Genomic DNA, 13762 nt, shown 5'->3' with positions numbered 1-13762 from the left:
AAACAAAATAGTAATGAAGGAGAATCCTCAGCAAAGATGAATTAAACAAGTTTTATTTTGATCAAATTTTACTTTAAGTAAAACACATCTTTATTTGATGACTTTAACCCTGGAGAACCCATGGGGTCAGAGCCGACCCCATTGGTTTTCTAGGGAAACCATGGGGTCAAATTTGACCCCATGGGTTCTCCAGGGTTAATGTCATCAAATAAAGACAGTGTTGATGGAGCTCCTGACCCAGCCCAAGCTCTCTATGAAGACGAGAAAAAACTCCCCAGGGGGCCAGATCGATGGGAAGAAACCTCGGGAAAGCCCATTCAAAGAGAGATCCCCTTTCCTGGGATGGCTGGGGGGGTTACAGGAACTCCAAGAAAGCAAACTTTTTTTAATTTTTTTTTTTAAGATTGTCCCATTCTATCTATTCCACGGGGCGACCACGGGGGTTGGGAAGCGTATCTGTAACCGGAAGGTTGCCGGTTCAATCCCCGGGCTCTCTGTCCTGGTCGTTGTGTCCTTGGGCAAGACACTTTACCCTACCGCCTACTGGTGTTGGCCAGAGGGGCCGATGGCGCAATATGGGGGCCGATGGCGCAATATGGCAGCCTCGCTTCTGTCAGTCTGCCCCAGGGCAGCTGTGGCTACAACTGTAGCTTGCCTCCACCAGTGAGTGAATGCGAGAGTGAATGAATAGTGGAATTGTAAAGCGCTTTGGGTGCCTTGAAAAGCGCTATATAAATCCAATCCATTATTATTATTATTATTATTATTCCTGTCCAAAAGAAAAAAGAAAGGAAGTTACTACAATGTATCACACTTGCATGATAAGGTGTGAATTGTGTGTTTGTGTGTGTTATCTTAGCCAGGGGTGAAGCTGGAGCTCCTCCAGTGTTGGGCGCTTCTCCGGGACTTTAGTTAAACAGGCGTCCAAGAAATTCCGGCATTCTTGAAAGAAAGAAAAGATCAAAAAGATGAAGATGATAGTTCTAGTGATCCAAGGCATCAGTGAATCTGGAAGTGTGAAGTTTTCTTACCTGTGGACAGATGCTTTTTGATACTCAGTTTCTTTGTGAGGAACCTCTCGGCATTAAAGTCCCGTGCATGAACCGCTTCATACAACACCACTCCCATTTGCCACACCGTGGTGGGTCCACACCTGTAGCAGCTCCTCCTGTACCACTCGGGAGGGCTGTGAACAGGAGTACCTAACAAACAGACACAATTGCAATTTCTTCTAAAACAAAAGACACAAATTGTTACATCTGTGAAAAGCAGGAGCAGAATATGTTACCATAGAAGATGCGATACAGAGATCGCTGCTTAACAAAGCAGCTCAGTCCAAAGTCAATGATGCGAACACGAGGCACATCTGAGCCGGTCTCAATCAGAATGTTTTCTCCCTTGCTGTCCCGATGAAAGATGTGTTTATCCTCAAGTTCCTTTAGAGCATCAACTAGTTGCTTCAGAATGACCTGGAAAAGATGAAAAACACAATAATGAGTTAATGCTTTTCTGCCTTGATTGAATGCTGTACAGTCTAAGGTTCTCCCAGTCAACCTACCTTGGCCTTGTCCTCTGGTAAAGTTCTTCCATTTTCTGCTTTGTATTTTTGCAGGTCCACAGCGGGGACAGGTCTCTCCAGCACCAGGATCAGCTCTCTGCCAAGGTCGAACCACTCCAGCAAGGACACAGGTGCTGATATTCCCAATGACCCTTCTGCTTCACCTGCAAGTTTAAGCATAATGGCCACTTCCACCGAGAGCTTCTTCCCGCTTTCATCCTGAAATATTACAACAAAGTGGATGATGAGGAACGCTGCATTGAATCCAGTAATGTAACACTGATTCAAGTGTTGGACGCTTACCGCCACTTTGCAGTAGACTTTATTTTTGGGAATGTGTTTGATGGCAATCTAAAAGACACAGAGCATTGGTGAGCATTTCCTCAGTACGACATAATGAAAGGTGGAAACACAGCACACGTCTCAGTTTATGATATTATCCATTATCTGCGTTACTGCCTGTCTTACTACCATCATCTGAACACTTACCTGAAAACGATCTTCTATCCGGTAGCCAGAAAACACTGCTCCGCAGCCTCCTTCTCCGAGCCGGTGCTCCTCCACATATCTGGCTTGGAATTCACCTGAACAGACAAAACAGCAAATTTTGTTTTACTACAGCTGTGACACAAGTTACTCTCCTCTGTAGCCTAAATGTTCCTTTTGCTCTTCCCCTGAATATAAAACCAGGCTTCTTGCTACTTACGTTTTTGGTCTGCCACTGATTTTTTGTCCTGGTCCACATTCCCTTTTTTTTTCTTGGGTGACTCTCTGTTGTCTCCCGCGGCCTTTCCTTTGCCATTTTTTGCACACACCTGTTTGTTGTTCAAGTCTGGAGATGTGGAAAACACCAAAAGCACATCAGCTCACTGGATGATAGACACAAATATCTCCCAAACACTAAACACCAATATCTTAAACCTTCCAACCACACTTAATCTACCCACTTATTCAACTAATTAGCCTACCTTTACCAGAGTCCAACGAGGAAAATGCTTGCTCCTTGTCACCGCTCATATGGTCAAGCAGTTTAGCCTTCTTTGCTTTCTTTGTTGTGCCCTCTCCATCTCGCACAACCTTGCGCTTCCCTCCTTTGACCACATCTGAGCTGGTGGAAGGACCAGCCTGCTCAGCGACCCTCCTCCTTTTTATTGGGGTCTTCTTTTCAGGACTGGCCTTTCCTTTAGCAGTCCTGCTCTTACAATCTATAAACAACACCAACACAGTGGTGAAAAAGAGTCCCCGACATCAGGACTGGAAGCATTTTGATGGCAAAGAATTTGAAATTGCTTTTGCTTAAATTATTACAAGTTTATTCTTGGGATAAAAAAAACTAACCAGTGCGAATTGATACTAGGTTTACTAAGTCTTAGATCTTGATGACACTTGTTGGTCTGTTTTTACTGTTGAGTCTAAGAATAAACTTATTACATTATTTTACCAAAAGACCGGTAACCTTTCTTTGATTAGACATCTTGTATTAAAGCGATTTTCAATCAAACATATGATTCAATTGCTCTAAAAATGATTCACACAGTGTCAACATTTCTAGGATTTGGATTTTACCAGGATTTTATTTTATTATTTTACTTACCTTGATCTCCTGAATCTTTCTTATCGGCTGGAGTGGTAATTTTTCTTGTTTCCTTTTTCATTGTAATTTCGGAGAACTTTTCAAATCAAAAATGTAAACTGTAATGAGTTAATATTGAGTTAATATTCCTTCAAATGTGCGTCCTTCAAATGCTTGACTTTTCTAACTGAATTCTGTAAGTGAGCTTTATAAGTAAACTCTGGAAACTACAGCAACACAACATAGATTCTTGCCTTTGAGTGACTTCACTGACTGCCAGTAGTTCAAAGTAGTTTACAGAAAAACACTCTGGCAGACAAAGCCATAATATTTCATATAATTCAATCATTTCATATCAATTAAACAGTGTCTTTCATTATCTTTCATCATTTGTATAAAGACCTCATGTATGGATGACAGTATGAAGATTTGTGGTTGACCACACACTAATAAACACAGTGTCAGCTACATTGTCATCTGATTTAAAGTATTTATTATTGTACATTTAACTGTCATGGTACTGAGTCTGTGACCCAGTGTTTTGTGTTTGTTAATTTATATTCATTGATTATTCTTATGTATGATTTTGGTTCTCTTTATTGTTTTCTTCTTGTGTTATATTCTTAGGCTTTAGGTTTCTGTTACTTTGCCTTGCCCCTGTGTCCCACGTGTCATGTCTAGTCATTCTTGTTTCCATGTTCCCCAATTTCTCCCCAGTCAGTCATGTCTCTGTGTCACTCTGTGTCTTTGTAAAAGTCTCTTATTTGCTGTTTTACTTTGATAGTCTTGTGTGCTATGTTAGTGTTTTCATGTCTGTGAAGGTTCTCAGTCATCCAGGTCATCGTAGTCTAAGGAGTTTGGAAAGAAAGCGTCTGGACTTGAAGTTGCTTGAAGACGTTTCACCTTCTCAGATGAAAGGAACTTAAACTTTGCTTGAACGTCTTCAAGCAACTTAAAGGAGTCCAGATGTTTTCTTTCTAAGCTCCTTAGACTATGTTAGGGTTTTCAGTTTTCCTTCCCCATGGTCTTGTTGTTTGTGATTTCTCTCAGCTGTGCTCTCATCCTGTGTCTTATTCCCTCATTTATCCCTCTGTGTATTTAAGCCCATTGTCTTCCTCTGTTTGCTGTTGGGTTGTCTGTGCATCATCCATGACAATTAAATTAAATAGCAAATGCAGCTACAATTTCAATGAGATTCATTCCTGGCATTCTACTGCAGTGGCTGAAAGTAGACACCAAGCATTATCACTGTAACTGATGTAAATATTAGACTTGGAGGGGATTCATCTGATAGACTGATGCAAACATTACTGTGAGGAAAATTTTGAATCTCCCAATTTTCTTTTTTTCTGAAAGAAATAAAGTTGGTTACTGTATCACATTTGTATAGCAAGATGTGAATTCAGCACGCGTGTGTGTTTGTGTCAGAGAGGAGTTTATCTGAGCCAGGGGTAAAGCAGGAGGTCCTTCAGCATTGGGCACTTCTCCAGGACTTTGTTAAAACTTGTTTTCAAGACGTCTGAAATGAAAGAAGGACAAGAGATATCGAGATGATAATTCCAGTGATCCAAGCGATCACATTGATTTACTGCAAAATTTTCTTTTTGAGAGTCATTCGGCTGGGCAGGGGGTATAACACATCTGCAATGCAGCAACATCTGCTCTCTGGGCCTGTGTGAGAGTGTTATCACAATGGCGGGAATTAGGATGTTGGAATTTGGCATCTCAGGCACCAACTCATCTCTTTCCTTAACCGGGCTCACCAGAGATTGGTTTCAGCCTCTCTCCTTGCTTTAAGGTGTTGCTTGCTTTAAGGTTGAGTTGATAAATCTGACTGGCCCCTCCCCTGTCTGACCATATCTCTTCATAGTCAACACCAATGTTCTCACCATGTGACCATGAACGGTCCTTACCACTTGGCAAGTAATTTCTAGCTAGAAGAAGGGAGTAAGACAAGCACTTTATGTCCCTGTTAAAATACAATTACATTTTATCAAATATTAGCAGTCCTTACCTTTAAACACAGCCTGGCTTCTTTCTCTTTCTTTCTATATCTCTGAGTGAAGTTAGCTCATTCTTTTCTCTCCCTGTGAAATACAGCAAGTGGAGCTTTAGCTAGCAACACACTGTGACACAGTTAGTGTGTTTGCTGATTTTTGTTCGGTGATAGAAATGCTGCATTTGAAATTACCTGAAACAACATGTTACTCCCTTTTATGTTCACTCCTTTTTTTGTAGGGCTAGCTCTGAAGTACCGCAAATTATGGGCACGTGGGGTTGTTCTGGTGTTGTGCTAAAAATAAATAAATCAAAACTACGGTACATGGTTTGCTCTTTCATCTCTTTTTATGCGACATCCTCTACTGATTAAAACGCGACTGCCTTTCATGCGTCACTGTTTAGGCTCAAATCTCATTGTTTGAAGGCCTGCAGTGACGTGAAATATTAATTTCCCCCAAATGCGTTAAACCCAAAGTAACGAGTTTGATTTGAAAATATACGGAGTGGAAACTACAGATATTTGTTTTAAAATGTAGGGAGTAAAAATTAAGTACAGCAAGGAAGTTTTTTTTTAAACTTTTTTACTTCCTACCTCTGGAGCTAGTTAAGCTAAATTTAAGAAGCGCATGTCTGTGTATACTTAAAAGCTCTTATAGTTATTTTTACTTTGATGACAAATTAAAGCACGGAAAAGAAAAACACGATACATTAGAGCATGACATACTTTGACCTGAGGTGGCGCTGCAGCGTGAAAGAGCCTGAACGTCAACCGGAAGAAGACGAGAATAAACTCCGTATAAACAACATGGCGCCTCCCTGTAAGGTGTCATGCCGAGCAGATATCAGAGTTGAGTTCAAGCAAAGTTGACTCTTTCGGTGATTACAGTTTGTCCGGGCGGGCTGTGCGTCTTATTTTAACCGCAGACACGTCGTTGGATGAGGAACAGCTCATGTTGGCATCAGTGGCAGTCAGGATGGCAGCATCTTCCAGAGGGAAGGTCAGGTCGCTGGTCTCTCTGAGCAGGACGCTGTCCACCAACAAGCCCGGTTCCACGGCTGGAGGTTACCCTCATCCGGCTGAAGCCCCTGCTTCTTCCCCGAACAGCGAGCCAGCCGCGGCGCCTCAGTGGAGACCCAAAAAAGACCCCAGCGGCTGCTCCGTGCTCCTCTTCCCCGGTCAGGGCAGCCAGTTTGTGGGCATGGGCAGAGGACTTTTGAAATACCCCAACGTTAAAGAAATGTTCACCGTAGCCCAGAAGATCCTGGGTTACGACCTGCTGTCTCTGTGTCTGGAGGGCCCCGAGGACGAGCTGCAGAAAACGGTTCACTGTCAGCCGGCGGTGTTTGTCACCTCCCTGGCTGCTGTGGAGAGACTCAACCAAGAAAACCCCAAAGTAAGTGCCAGATAAATGTCTGGAAAAAGGACAATAACTGCAGGTCCTGCCTTCTTAAATGTAGCCATTTTATTTATTTATTTTTAAATACTGCTACAGTAATATTAATTTATATTTAAAATGTGCGGACATTATGTATGAAGGTGTGGATGAATGATGCTTGTTGTAAGAAAGCATTTTGAGTGCCCAGTAGAAGAGCATCTTTCAAATGCAAAGTTTCTCATTTTAACTTTAATTACTGCACCTGATTAAGGCGATAGAGTAAATAAGGCTTCCAACAGTGATTATTTCTTATTATCACATCTTGTTTTTATGAGTAGATTGTTGTTTCACTCCCACCAAAAACATCACCGTAAATAATCTTCTGATTCAGAATGATCATTTAAAAAAATAAACAAATTGTTCTGAGTTAATTTCAGTTCAGTACAGATGTATCAGTGACGTAAATGATATATCGGTCATAATCGGGAGGCTGTTACATTTTTCTTTTTCTTTTTGACTTGTTTCCTTCTGTACACAGGCCATTGAGATGTGTGTCGCTGCTGCAGGTTTCAGTGTCGGAGAATTTGCTGCTCTTGTCTTTTCTGGGGCGATGAACTTTGCAGAAGGTAGAAAGATTTCTTTTTTGGGTTTTTTTGTGCATCTGTAAAAGGTGTTTTAATCACAACTTTGCTTAATATTCTGTATTTACTCCTTATGCATCTTCTAGCTTTGTATGCAGTGAAGGTGCGTGCGGAGACTATGCAGAAGGCCTCAGAACTGGTTCCCAGTGGGATGCTGTCAGTCATTGGTAGACCTCAGGCTCAGTATAATTATGCCTGTCTGCAGGCAAAAGAGCACTGCAAGAGTCTGGGGATGGAGAATCCTGTGTGCTCTGTGGCCAACTACCTGTTTCCAGATGGCAGGGTTATTGCAGGGCACCAGCAGGTAATGCATTCATATATTCTTGCTGCTTTAATATACCGTGAATCTATTGTGTTCTCTTTTCTGTCTTCTCTCAACCATCAAAAAAGTTGTTAGAGCTGCTCTTGTCATTTCTGCTGTCTTCTTTGACTTCTCAGGCTCTGGATTTCCTCCAGGAAAACTCTCGGCGCCTGAAGTTCATGCGGACCAAAACTCTCCCAGTCAGTGGGGCGTTCCATACTGAGCTGATGGCATCGGCTACTGAACCCCTCAGAGAGGTGCTCCGGCAGGTGGAGGTCAGTCAGCCACTTTATCCAAAAGGGATTAACATATTTTCTGAAACATGCATTCAATTACTCTGTAAAGCTACACCAGCCCTCATTTTTTTAAGATAACCCATCCTATTCAGTCTGACTCAGAAAGTTAAATGGAAAGTACACCCAAGACTTTACATCTGGTCCTTAGCAGGTCTTAAAATTAAGTAAATACAAGCACATATGAGCTGCAAAACAACATATAACACAATGTCATTTATTTAATTAAAAATAAGCCTAAATAAGCAACACTGTAAAGAAGATTTGGCCATGTTAGGGACTGATAAAGTCAGGGTCCATGTGTTGTTCATCTGACATGTATTTAAATCATTTTTGAGCCTCCTAACCACAAGTTCCATGTGCGATTTTCTATTCGTCCCCTTCCCGTCCAGGTGCGACGTCCTGAGATCAGCGTCTACTCCAACGTAGATGGAAAACGTTACATGAACGAGAGCCACGTGCGCAGGCAGCTGGTTAAGCAGCTGGTGTCACCCGTGAAATGGGAGCAGACCCTGCACGAGATCTACGAGAGGACGCAAGGACAGCATTTCCCACACACCTACGAGGTCGGACCCGGAAGGCAGCTGGGCGCCACACTTCAGAAGTGCAACAGGAAGGCATACCAAACGTACGCCCACGTGGAAGTCACCACATATGAAGACTGATAAAGCTCCCGTGATTGCTTCTTGTCTTTATACAAGTGTGTAATTAAAGATTTTTGTAATTTTTTTAAAATTTACAATGTTGTCACATTTTTGTCATTAAGAAGTTTATTTGGCGTCACATGAAAAAGCAGTTTCAAATCTTGAACAGAAAGTCCAGCTCCCTTCATTGTACACTAAGCAATGCTACATATCATTTGAAAAAATTTTGGCCTCTTAAACCAGTAAGAAACAAATCTGGATACAAAAGACTGCAAGCCAGCAACAGTCCAGTCAACATGTTTTCTGACATGAATCAACATGCCACTGCTACAATAAACTGGCCAACTCCTTAGGCAAGGCTAGATTTCCTTTAAACAATTTACTCCCAACTAATTTTACATTATACTTTTTTTTTCTTCTCTTTTCTTCTGCGTTGTCAAAGAGGTTGTTGTCCTCACTTTCAACTTCAATACCGCTCAATAAAAACAGTTATTTCAAAAAAAAGGAAAAGTCAAAGTAAACAGCAAGAGAAAACAGCAGTAATTCTCACTCGATAGCAAACATATTTTGACAAACATGGCTGAGAAGACCTGCTCGTGGCCCCCTTAAGCTTTCTGCTCCGTCCATAGTGCACTGAAAATGGTCACCATGGCCACCAGTGCCACAGTAACAAGTGCTCCTCTGTTCCACCCAGTGCAGGCTACTGGGTTAAAGTTGGATGCCTGTAAAATTAGACATAATGAGAAAAAGTGGGCTGTTTTGGATAGATGTACCAAATTATATTTAATATAACACGACCACACAACAGTCAAGAATGCAACAAAGCAAGACGGCTCAAATCCACCGGGACCCTATGTTCTCTCTGTAGTGTTAGTTTGCATGACCATGTGCAAACTAACATGTGCAAGTCCAAACACATGCATGTTGGGTTAATTGATGATTGTAAATGTAAACTGGCTGTGTGTGAATAGTTCTCTGTTAGCCCTATGATAAACTGGAGACTTGTCCAGGCTGTACCACACCTCTCACTCTAGGGCAGCTGGGATGGGCTCCAGCACCCTGTAGACCCTGAATTTGATAACCACTTAAGAAAATGGATGGATTGATTATTTTGATGGTTCTGTAATCTGATCAGATTTTATGTAACTCGGGTTATTTGAAAGTAGTATGAGAAAACAACAAAAAAATGACAGTAGTTAGAACCATAGTCTGGATTAATTTGATTGGCTGAGTGCTGATCATGTGATTTTACGTGCCACCATACCAGCAAGTGCACACACACAATAGCTTAAGTGTCGTTTTATGCCTGTACCTACATTTTACCTATGATTTTTGCACTAGTGTTTATTATATGATGTTAAAATAGCTGAATTATTTTAAATTATAAGTTGAAAAGTAGCTCCTAATTAATTAATCACTTTTCAGTAAAATAGGTTTTATGAGTTGAACTGTTCAAATGACTATTTTGGCTCTATTATTTTTATTTAAATTTGTTTAAATTGAGTTTCTCCTTGTTTTATGTATATATATTTATTTAAATCATATTTATATTGGGGTTCAAATTGGGAAAGTAGTTCCCAAATGGGATCCACTTTAAAATCTTTGGTTCTTTATTAAACTGTCTGCCAATTAGAAGTTTTTGCAGGTTATGCATCTGTTGACAAATTTTAACTAAATAAATAACTGTCGGTATTTTAATCTGGATAATCCACGTGTGGAAAACAGAGCAAATTAACAGTTAATATCAGGTATAAGTGGGATAATGATGTTAGGGATGAATCTGCTGCAAGCTACTTGCTTTACATATTTGGTTTGGCAGATTTTTTTTTTTAACACTGGACGACTTTGCTAACACAACCTCCAAAGGAATTAAACCAGGAAGCTTTGCTTGTTTGGCACATGTGTAAACCTCTACACTTTGGAGTCATTGGATAAACCCGCTGCTGTAAACTGAAAGATATCCCTTTTCCTTGGAATACAAAGCCTTAATGCAAACACTAAGAGCAATGGACCTTTGTGCATACGTATAATGCAGAGATGCGTTAAAGAGAAGAGTTACCCAAGCTGTCAAGGCCTCAACTCTGAGGATCCCCTGCCCAGGTGCAGTGCTCACTAACCAGGTCTTCATTGCAGCAGACAAACCCCGAAAAGTTCCTAACTGATTGTGAATATCCCTATGAGGAAGCAGTGAGAAGTTAGAACCAATCACACAAATGTAATAGTTTGATAAGTGAAATAAAATAAGGGGATTTTTTATTATTTTTTTTTACCTATAGATGGTCCGAGTCAGTGCCTGGGCAGGTCTCAGGAGGTTTAAGGGAGTCGGAAGCTGGTTTGGCATTCTGCTGGCATACTCTCGGTCTAGCTGGTCACCGATTAAAGCCAACTGCCGGCCACAGGCCCGTGCAACCCTGTCACTGATCCTGAGGGAGGGAAAGGCAGGTGTGTTTAGAATCCATCATAAATATGGGAAACTCAATAAAAATCTTTTTTATAAAGCTGTTTTTGCCCGAGGCACAAGCTGCCCGAGCTGTGTGTTTGTTTTTGGTATTAATAGTCGAACTGGGGCAGGGGCGGGACTATACAGTACCTCAGGGTGCCAGGGTCCACCTCACTAGGTCCAGCCTGGAGGGCGATGACACGACTTGGGCGTCTTGTTTGTTCCACCATTTTGTTTTCTGAGAACATATATGCAAATTGTTCATATCGTGCAGCAGACTGCTAAGAACATCAACAGGACAGACAATGGCTCCACAGCCTGAAAGTGTCTGTGTGTTATCTTTGCTCAGGCTCCCAACGGTCAATAACAGGCTGTGTAAATACTGGCTCATGTGACCGGGATAGGTGTGGACTGGGTTACTAGGCTGAAAGAAAAAAACAGCTCCAGAGATAACATCATCTCTTGGCTCAAGTCCAACCTTTGTGCTGTACTTTCTTTTTAAACTGCAGCAAAAATGCATTGCAACGCTTTCATGTTTACGACCAACTTACGACAACTCAAGACGTAACACCTTACATTCAATTTGCCTTTTTCACTGAATTTTTTGTTTTTGTCTTAAAGTCCAGCTCAAAACGAGTTTATAATCTCTCAGGTACACCTGTCTTGAGATCAGTTCCTGTTGCACCTGCAATCCTGCCATTTAATGCAAATGCTGAATTTCCATAACTCAAATTAACCAAACTGCCATTTTACTCTCACAGAGAAGGATAGAAAAACACCACCGGGTCAGGAGAATCAGATCACAAGCTTTAAATACTATAAATCTTGACAAATCAAGAACTGGTTTCCCTTGGATTTAATTGCAACGTCTTTATTTTTACAAACCCTTTTTCTTATGGCAAAACACCAGCAAACTGAAGCCTTAAACGTGGAAACATAAACACCACCATTAAAACGACAGGCAGCCATCAGGTAGAAGCCATATTGCCACAACAAAGTGCGGAGTCATTGCTCTCAGCAAACAAAGGTCGTTTTGAAGATCACACATATTGAAGTAGATAAACAATAAACAGGTATTAAACCATTTAAAGACTTAAATTAGTGTATTGTATCATGTTTGAGCAGTATAATATTAGATATTAGTCGAGTATGAATATCCCAACCCTGACAAGTAAACAGGTGCACACTGTCGTTCGCTCTCTCTCACACACACACACAAAAGGAAATTAAAAACTACCTTTTTATGTAGATTAAGTGGACGCCGCCCTGTGATAAAAGCAAACAAATTAAAAATAAACATTGTAATGTTAAAAATAGCTGGAAATACTGAATAAAAGCATCATTTCAAAGTGTTTTCTTCCTCTACTTACAGCAGCGCCCTTTAATCTCGACGCTCTCAGGTAACTGCTGCCGCTAATGACAGGACACACCTTTATCTGTCACCGCTGGGGCTTCCGCCGACAGTGAACACCAGGGGGCCACCTGTAAGATGCTTTCTGGTAATGTTTGCAGGGTTATTATTAATAACCACAGCTTAAAATTACTCTGCGAGGTGCGCGGTTGGGCTGGGGAAGGCTCCAGGCTGGGTTATTTACAGGTCCAAGAGGGTTTCTGAAGTCCGGAATGGAAACCAAGCTCACAGAGGAGCAACTTCTAGGAAAGAGGACAAGGTGACGTTAGCGAGGTAGGACAGGTGAAGTTCAAGCAGACAAACACGAAGCTTACACTGGATGACTGCACTGAGCCTGTCCTACAGGCATCTACCTGGAAATCCACATTCCAGCCATAATCCCTGTTCTTTTCTTTTAAAAACTAATTAAATTATTTTAATTAGTTTTAAATTAATTTAATGCTATTGTTACACTAATTCTATCTACATGTGTGATGTTATTAGTCATACAGTTTAATTTATTTTCTTATTTTTTTCCTTCGTGTCTTGTGTAGCAGGTTGAAAGGTCTGAAATGGGGTGGTGATGGGTGTGGTGATCACGATTCGTAGAAAAAGATTTATAATCTATGAACGGAGCTGCTGATTCCACTTTTTGCTGAAAACAAGTAAGCAGCTGATAGCTGAATGAATATCAGCAGTTTTGAAGTCCTGAATTTTTAAATCGGACATGTAATTGAGTCAAACACATCAAAATGGTTGTCTTTTATGCTTATATTTCATATAAGCCATTTAATGACATTACATCCTGCTGGACAAAACTCATCTCACAATCCTGTAACAGCTAGCTGCCTAGTAGGTAAGTCAAATACCAATATTGCTATAAGTTTTAACAGTATTACTATAACTAATGTTGTTACAATATTATTAGCATTAGCATACCTTTTTGTCATCTTTTTGTACATAAAACCTGAAACGCATTGAACACGTAGCATTTAAAAACGGGTATTGCTAAATGAATATGTGTTAAAGTAGGCTATATCATCATTAGGAGAGTATTTATATGTGAATAAACAATTGTTCGTATTTGATTATTACAAATGAAACCTGTGTGAACTTCATGACGCAGATCAACTTCATATGGAATTTGAATTGGGTGTAATCAGTCAATATGCTTTGTATCAAAGCTTCAGGCAGCTGTGGTGTAATGTTGTTGGGGATGTTTTCTTGGCACACTTTGGGGCCCTAACTGATTATCAATTAAAACCTCAACCTACCTGTTTACTTTTGCTGACCATGTCCATCCCTTTATGACCAAAGTGTACCCATCTTCTCATGGTTGCTTCCAGCAGGATAATGTACCATGTCACCAAAACTAATAATAATAATAATCTCAAACTGACTTCCACAGTCACATGATTTCAAGCCGGTAGTGCACCTTTGGGTTATGCAACCGACACATTGTCAGGCAATGATGCTACTATATCAGGAAAGTTTCCAATACCTTACTGAATTTATGTCATAAAGAAGCTCTGAAATTGATAAGTG

At 40.8% G+C, this 13762-nt stretch overlaps 3 protein-coding genes across 5 annotated transcripts; 1 reads left to right on the top strand and 2 right to left on the bottom strand.

Moving 5' to 3' along the window:
* Nucleotides 1–586: 586 nt before the first annotated feature.
* LOC102780450 (serine/threonine-protein kinase pim-2-like) lies at nucleotides 587–3780 on the bottom strand. 2 transcript variants are annotated; one of them, XM_035907857.2, is made up of 9 exons: nucleotides 3153–3780; nucleotides 2527–2763; nucleotides 2265–2390; nucleotides 2048–2142; nucleotides 1862–1909; nucleotides 1559–1777; nucleotides 1289–1469; nucleotides 1032–1202; nucleotides 587–942 (listed from the first exon to the last, which is right to left on the bottom strand). In XM_035907857.2, the coding sequence occupies exons 1-9, from the start codon at nucleotides 3211–3213 to the stop codon at nucleotides 851–853; spliced, it is 1230 nt and encodes a 409-aa protein (XP_035763750.2). In that variant the 5' UTR covers nucleotides 3214–3780; the 3' UTR covers nucleotides 587–850. The 2 variants fall into 2 exon arrangements, with proteins under 2 accessions (XP_035763750.2, XP_087686527.1); XM_087830401.1 differs by lacking the exons at nucleotides 2265–2390; nucleotides 2527–2763.
* Nucleotides 3781–5924: 2144 nt separating this feature from the next.
* On the top strand, nucleotides 5925–8778 carry mcat (malonyl CoA:ACP acyltransferase (mitochondrial)). The gene is made up of 5 exons (XM_006780788.3): nucleotides 5925–6526; nucleotides 7047–7134; nucleotides 7236–7453; nucleotides 7588–7725; nucleotides 8136–8778. The coding sequence occupies exons 1-5, from the start codon at nucleotides 6083–6085 to the stop codon at nucleotides 8406–8408; spliced, it is 1161 nt and encodes a 386-aa protein (XP_006780851.1). The 5' UTR covers nucleotides 5925–6082; the 3' UTR covers nucleotides 8409–8778.
* On the bottom strand, nucleotides 8123–12666 carry bik (BCL2 interacting killer). Of its 2 annotated transcripts, XM_035908728.2 has the most exons (6): nucleotides 12198–12666; nucleotides 12065–12093; nucleotides 10978–11065; nucleotides 10658–10810; nucleotides 10447–10561; nucleotides 8123–9109 (listed from the first exon to the last, which is right to left on the bottom strand). In XM_035908728.2, the coding sequence occupies exons 3-6, from the start codon at nucleotides 11055–11057 to the stop codon at nucleotides 8993–8995; spliced, it is 465 nt and encodes a 154-aa protein (XP_035764621.2). In that variant the 5' UTR covers nucleotides 11058–11065; nucleotides 12065–12093; nucleotides 12198–12666; the 3' UTR covers nucleotides 8123–8992. The 2 variants fall into 2 exon arrangements, with proteins under 2 accessions (XP_035764621.2, XP_087686675.1); XM_087830549.1 differs by lacking the exons at nucleotides 12065–12093; nucleotides 12198–12666 and having other exon boundaries at nucleotides 10978–11075.
* Between the last annotated feature and the right edge of the window lie 1096 nt (nucleotides 12667–13762).

Source organism: Neolamprologus brichardi, chromosome 17, assembly GCF_056152115.1.
Source record: "Neolamprologus brichardi isolate AB-2024 chromosome 17, ASM5615211v1, whole genome shotgun sequence".
Taxonomy (NCBI): Eukaryota; Metazoa; Chordata; class Actinopteri; order Cichliformes; family Cichlidae; genus Neolamprologus; species Neolamprologus brichardi.
The sequence above is the reverse complement of the archived record's forward strand: the minus strand, read 5'-3'. Positions and strand labels throughout refer to the sequence as shown.

Coding starts and splice junctions, on each gene's coding strand:
- mcat (XM_006780788.3), top strand. CDS start 6,083: ATGTTGGCATCAGTGGCAGTCAGGATGGCAGCATCTTCCAGAGGGAAG. Junction 7,135..7,235: donor GGCGATGAACTTTGCAGAAG/GTAGAAAGATTT, acceptor TGCATCTTCTAG/CTTTGTATGCAGTGAAGGTG. Junction 7,726..8,135: donor AGGTGCTCCGGCAGGTGGAG/GTCAGTCAGCCA, acceptor CTTCCCGTCCAG/GTGCGACGTCCTGAGATCAG.
- LOC102780450 (XM_035907857.2), bottom strand. CDS start 3,213: ATGAAAAAGGAAACAAGAAAAATTACCACTCCAGCCGATAAGAAAGAT. Junction 2,391..2,526: donor CTCGTTGGACTCTGGTAAAG/GTAGGCTAATTA, acceptor CCACATCTCCAG/ACTTGAACAACAAACAGGTG. Junction 2,143..2,264: donor ATCAGTGGCAGACCAAAAAC/GTAAGTAGCAAG, acceptor TTGTCTGTTCAG/GTGAATTCCAAGCCAGATAT.
- bik (XM_087830549.1), bottom strand. CDS start 11,075: ATGTTCTCAGAAAACAAAATGGTGGAACAAACAAGACGCCCAAGTCGT. Junction 10,562..10,657: donor CTGACTCGGACCATCTATAG/GTAAAAAAAAAT, acceptor GCTTCCTCATAG/GGATATTCACAATCAGTTAG. Junction 9,110..10,446: donor TTGAGGCCTTGACAGCTTGG/GTAACTCTTCTC, acceptor CTAATTTTACAG/GCATCCAACTTTAACCCAGT.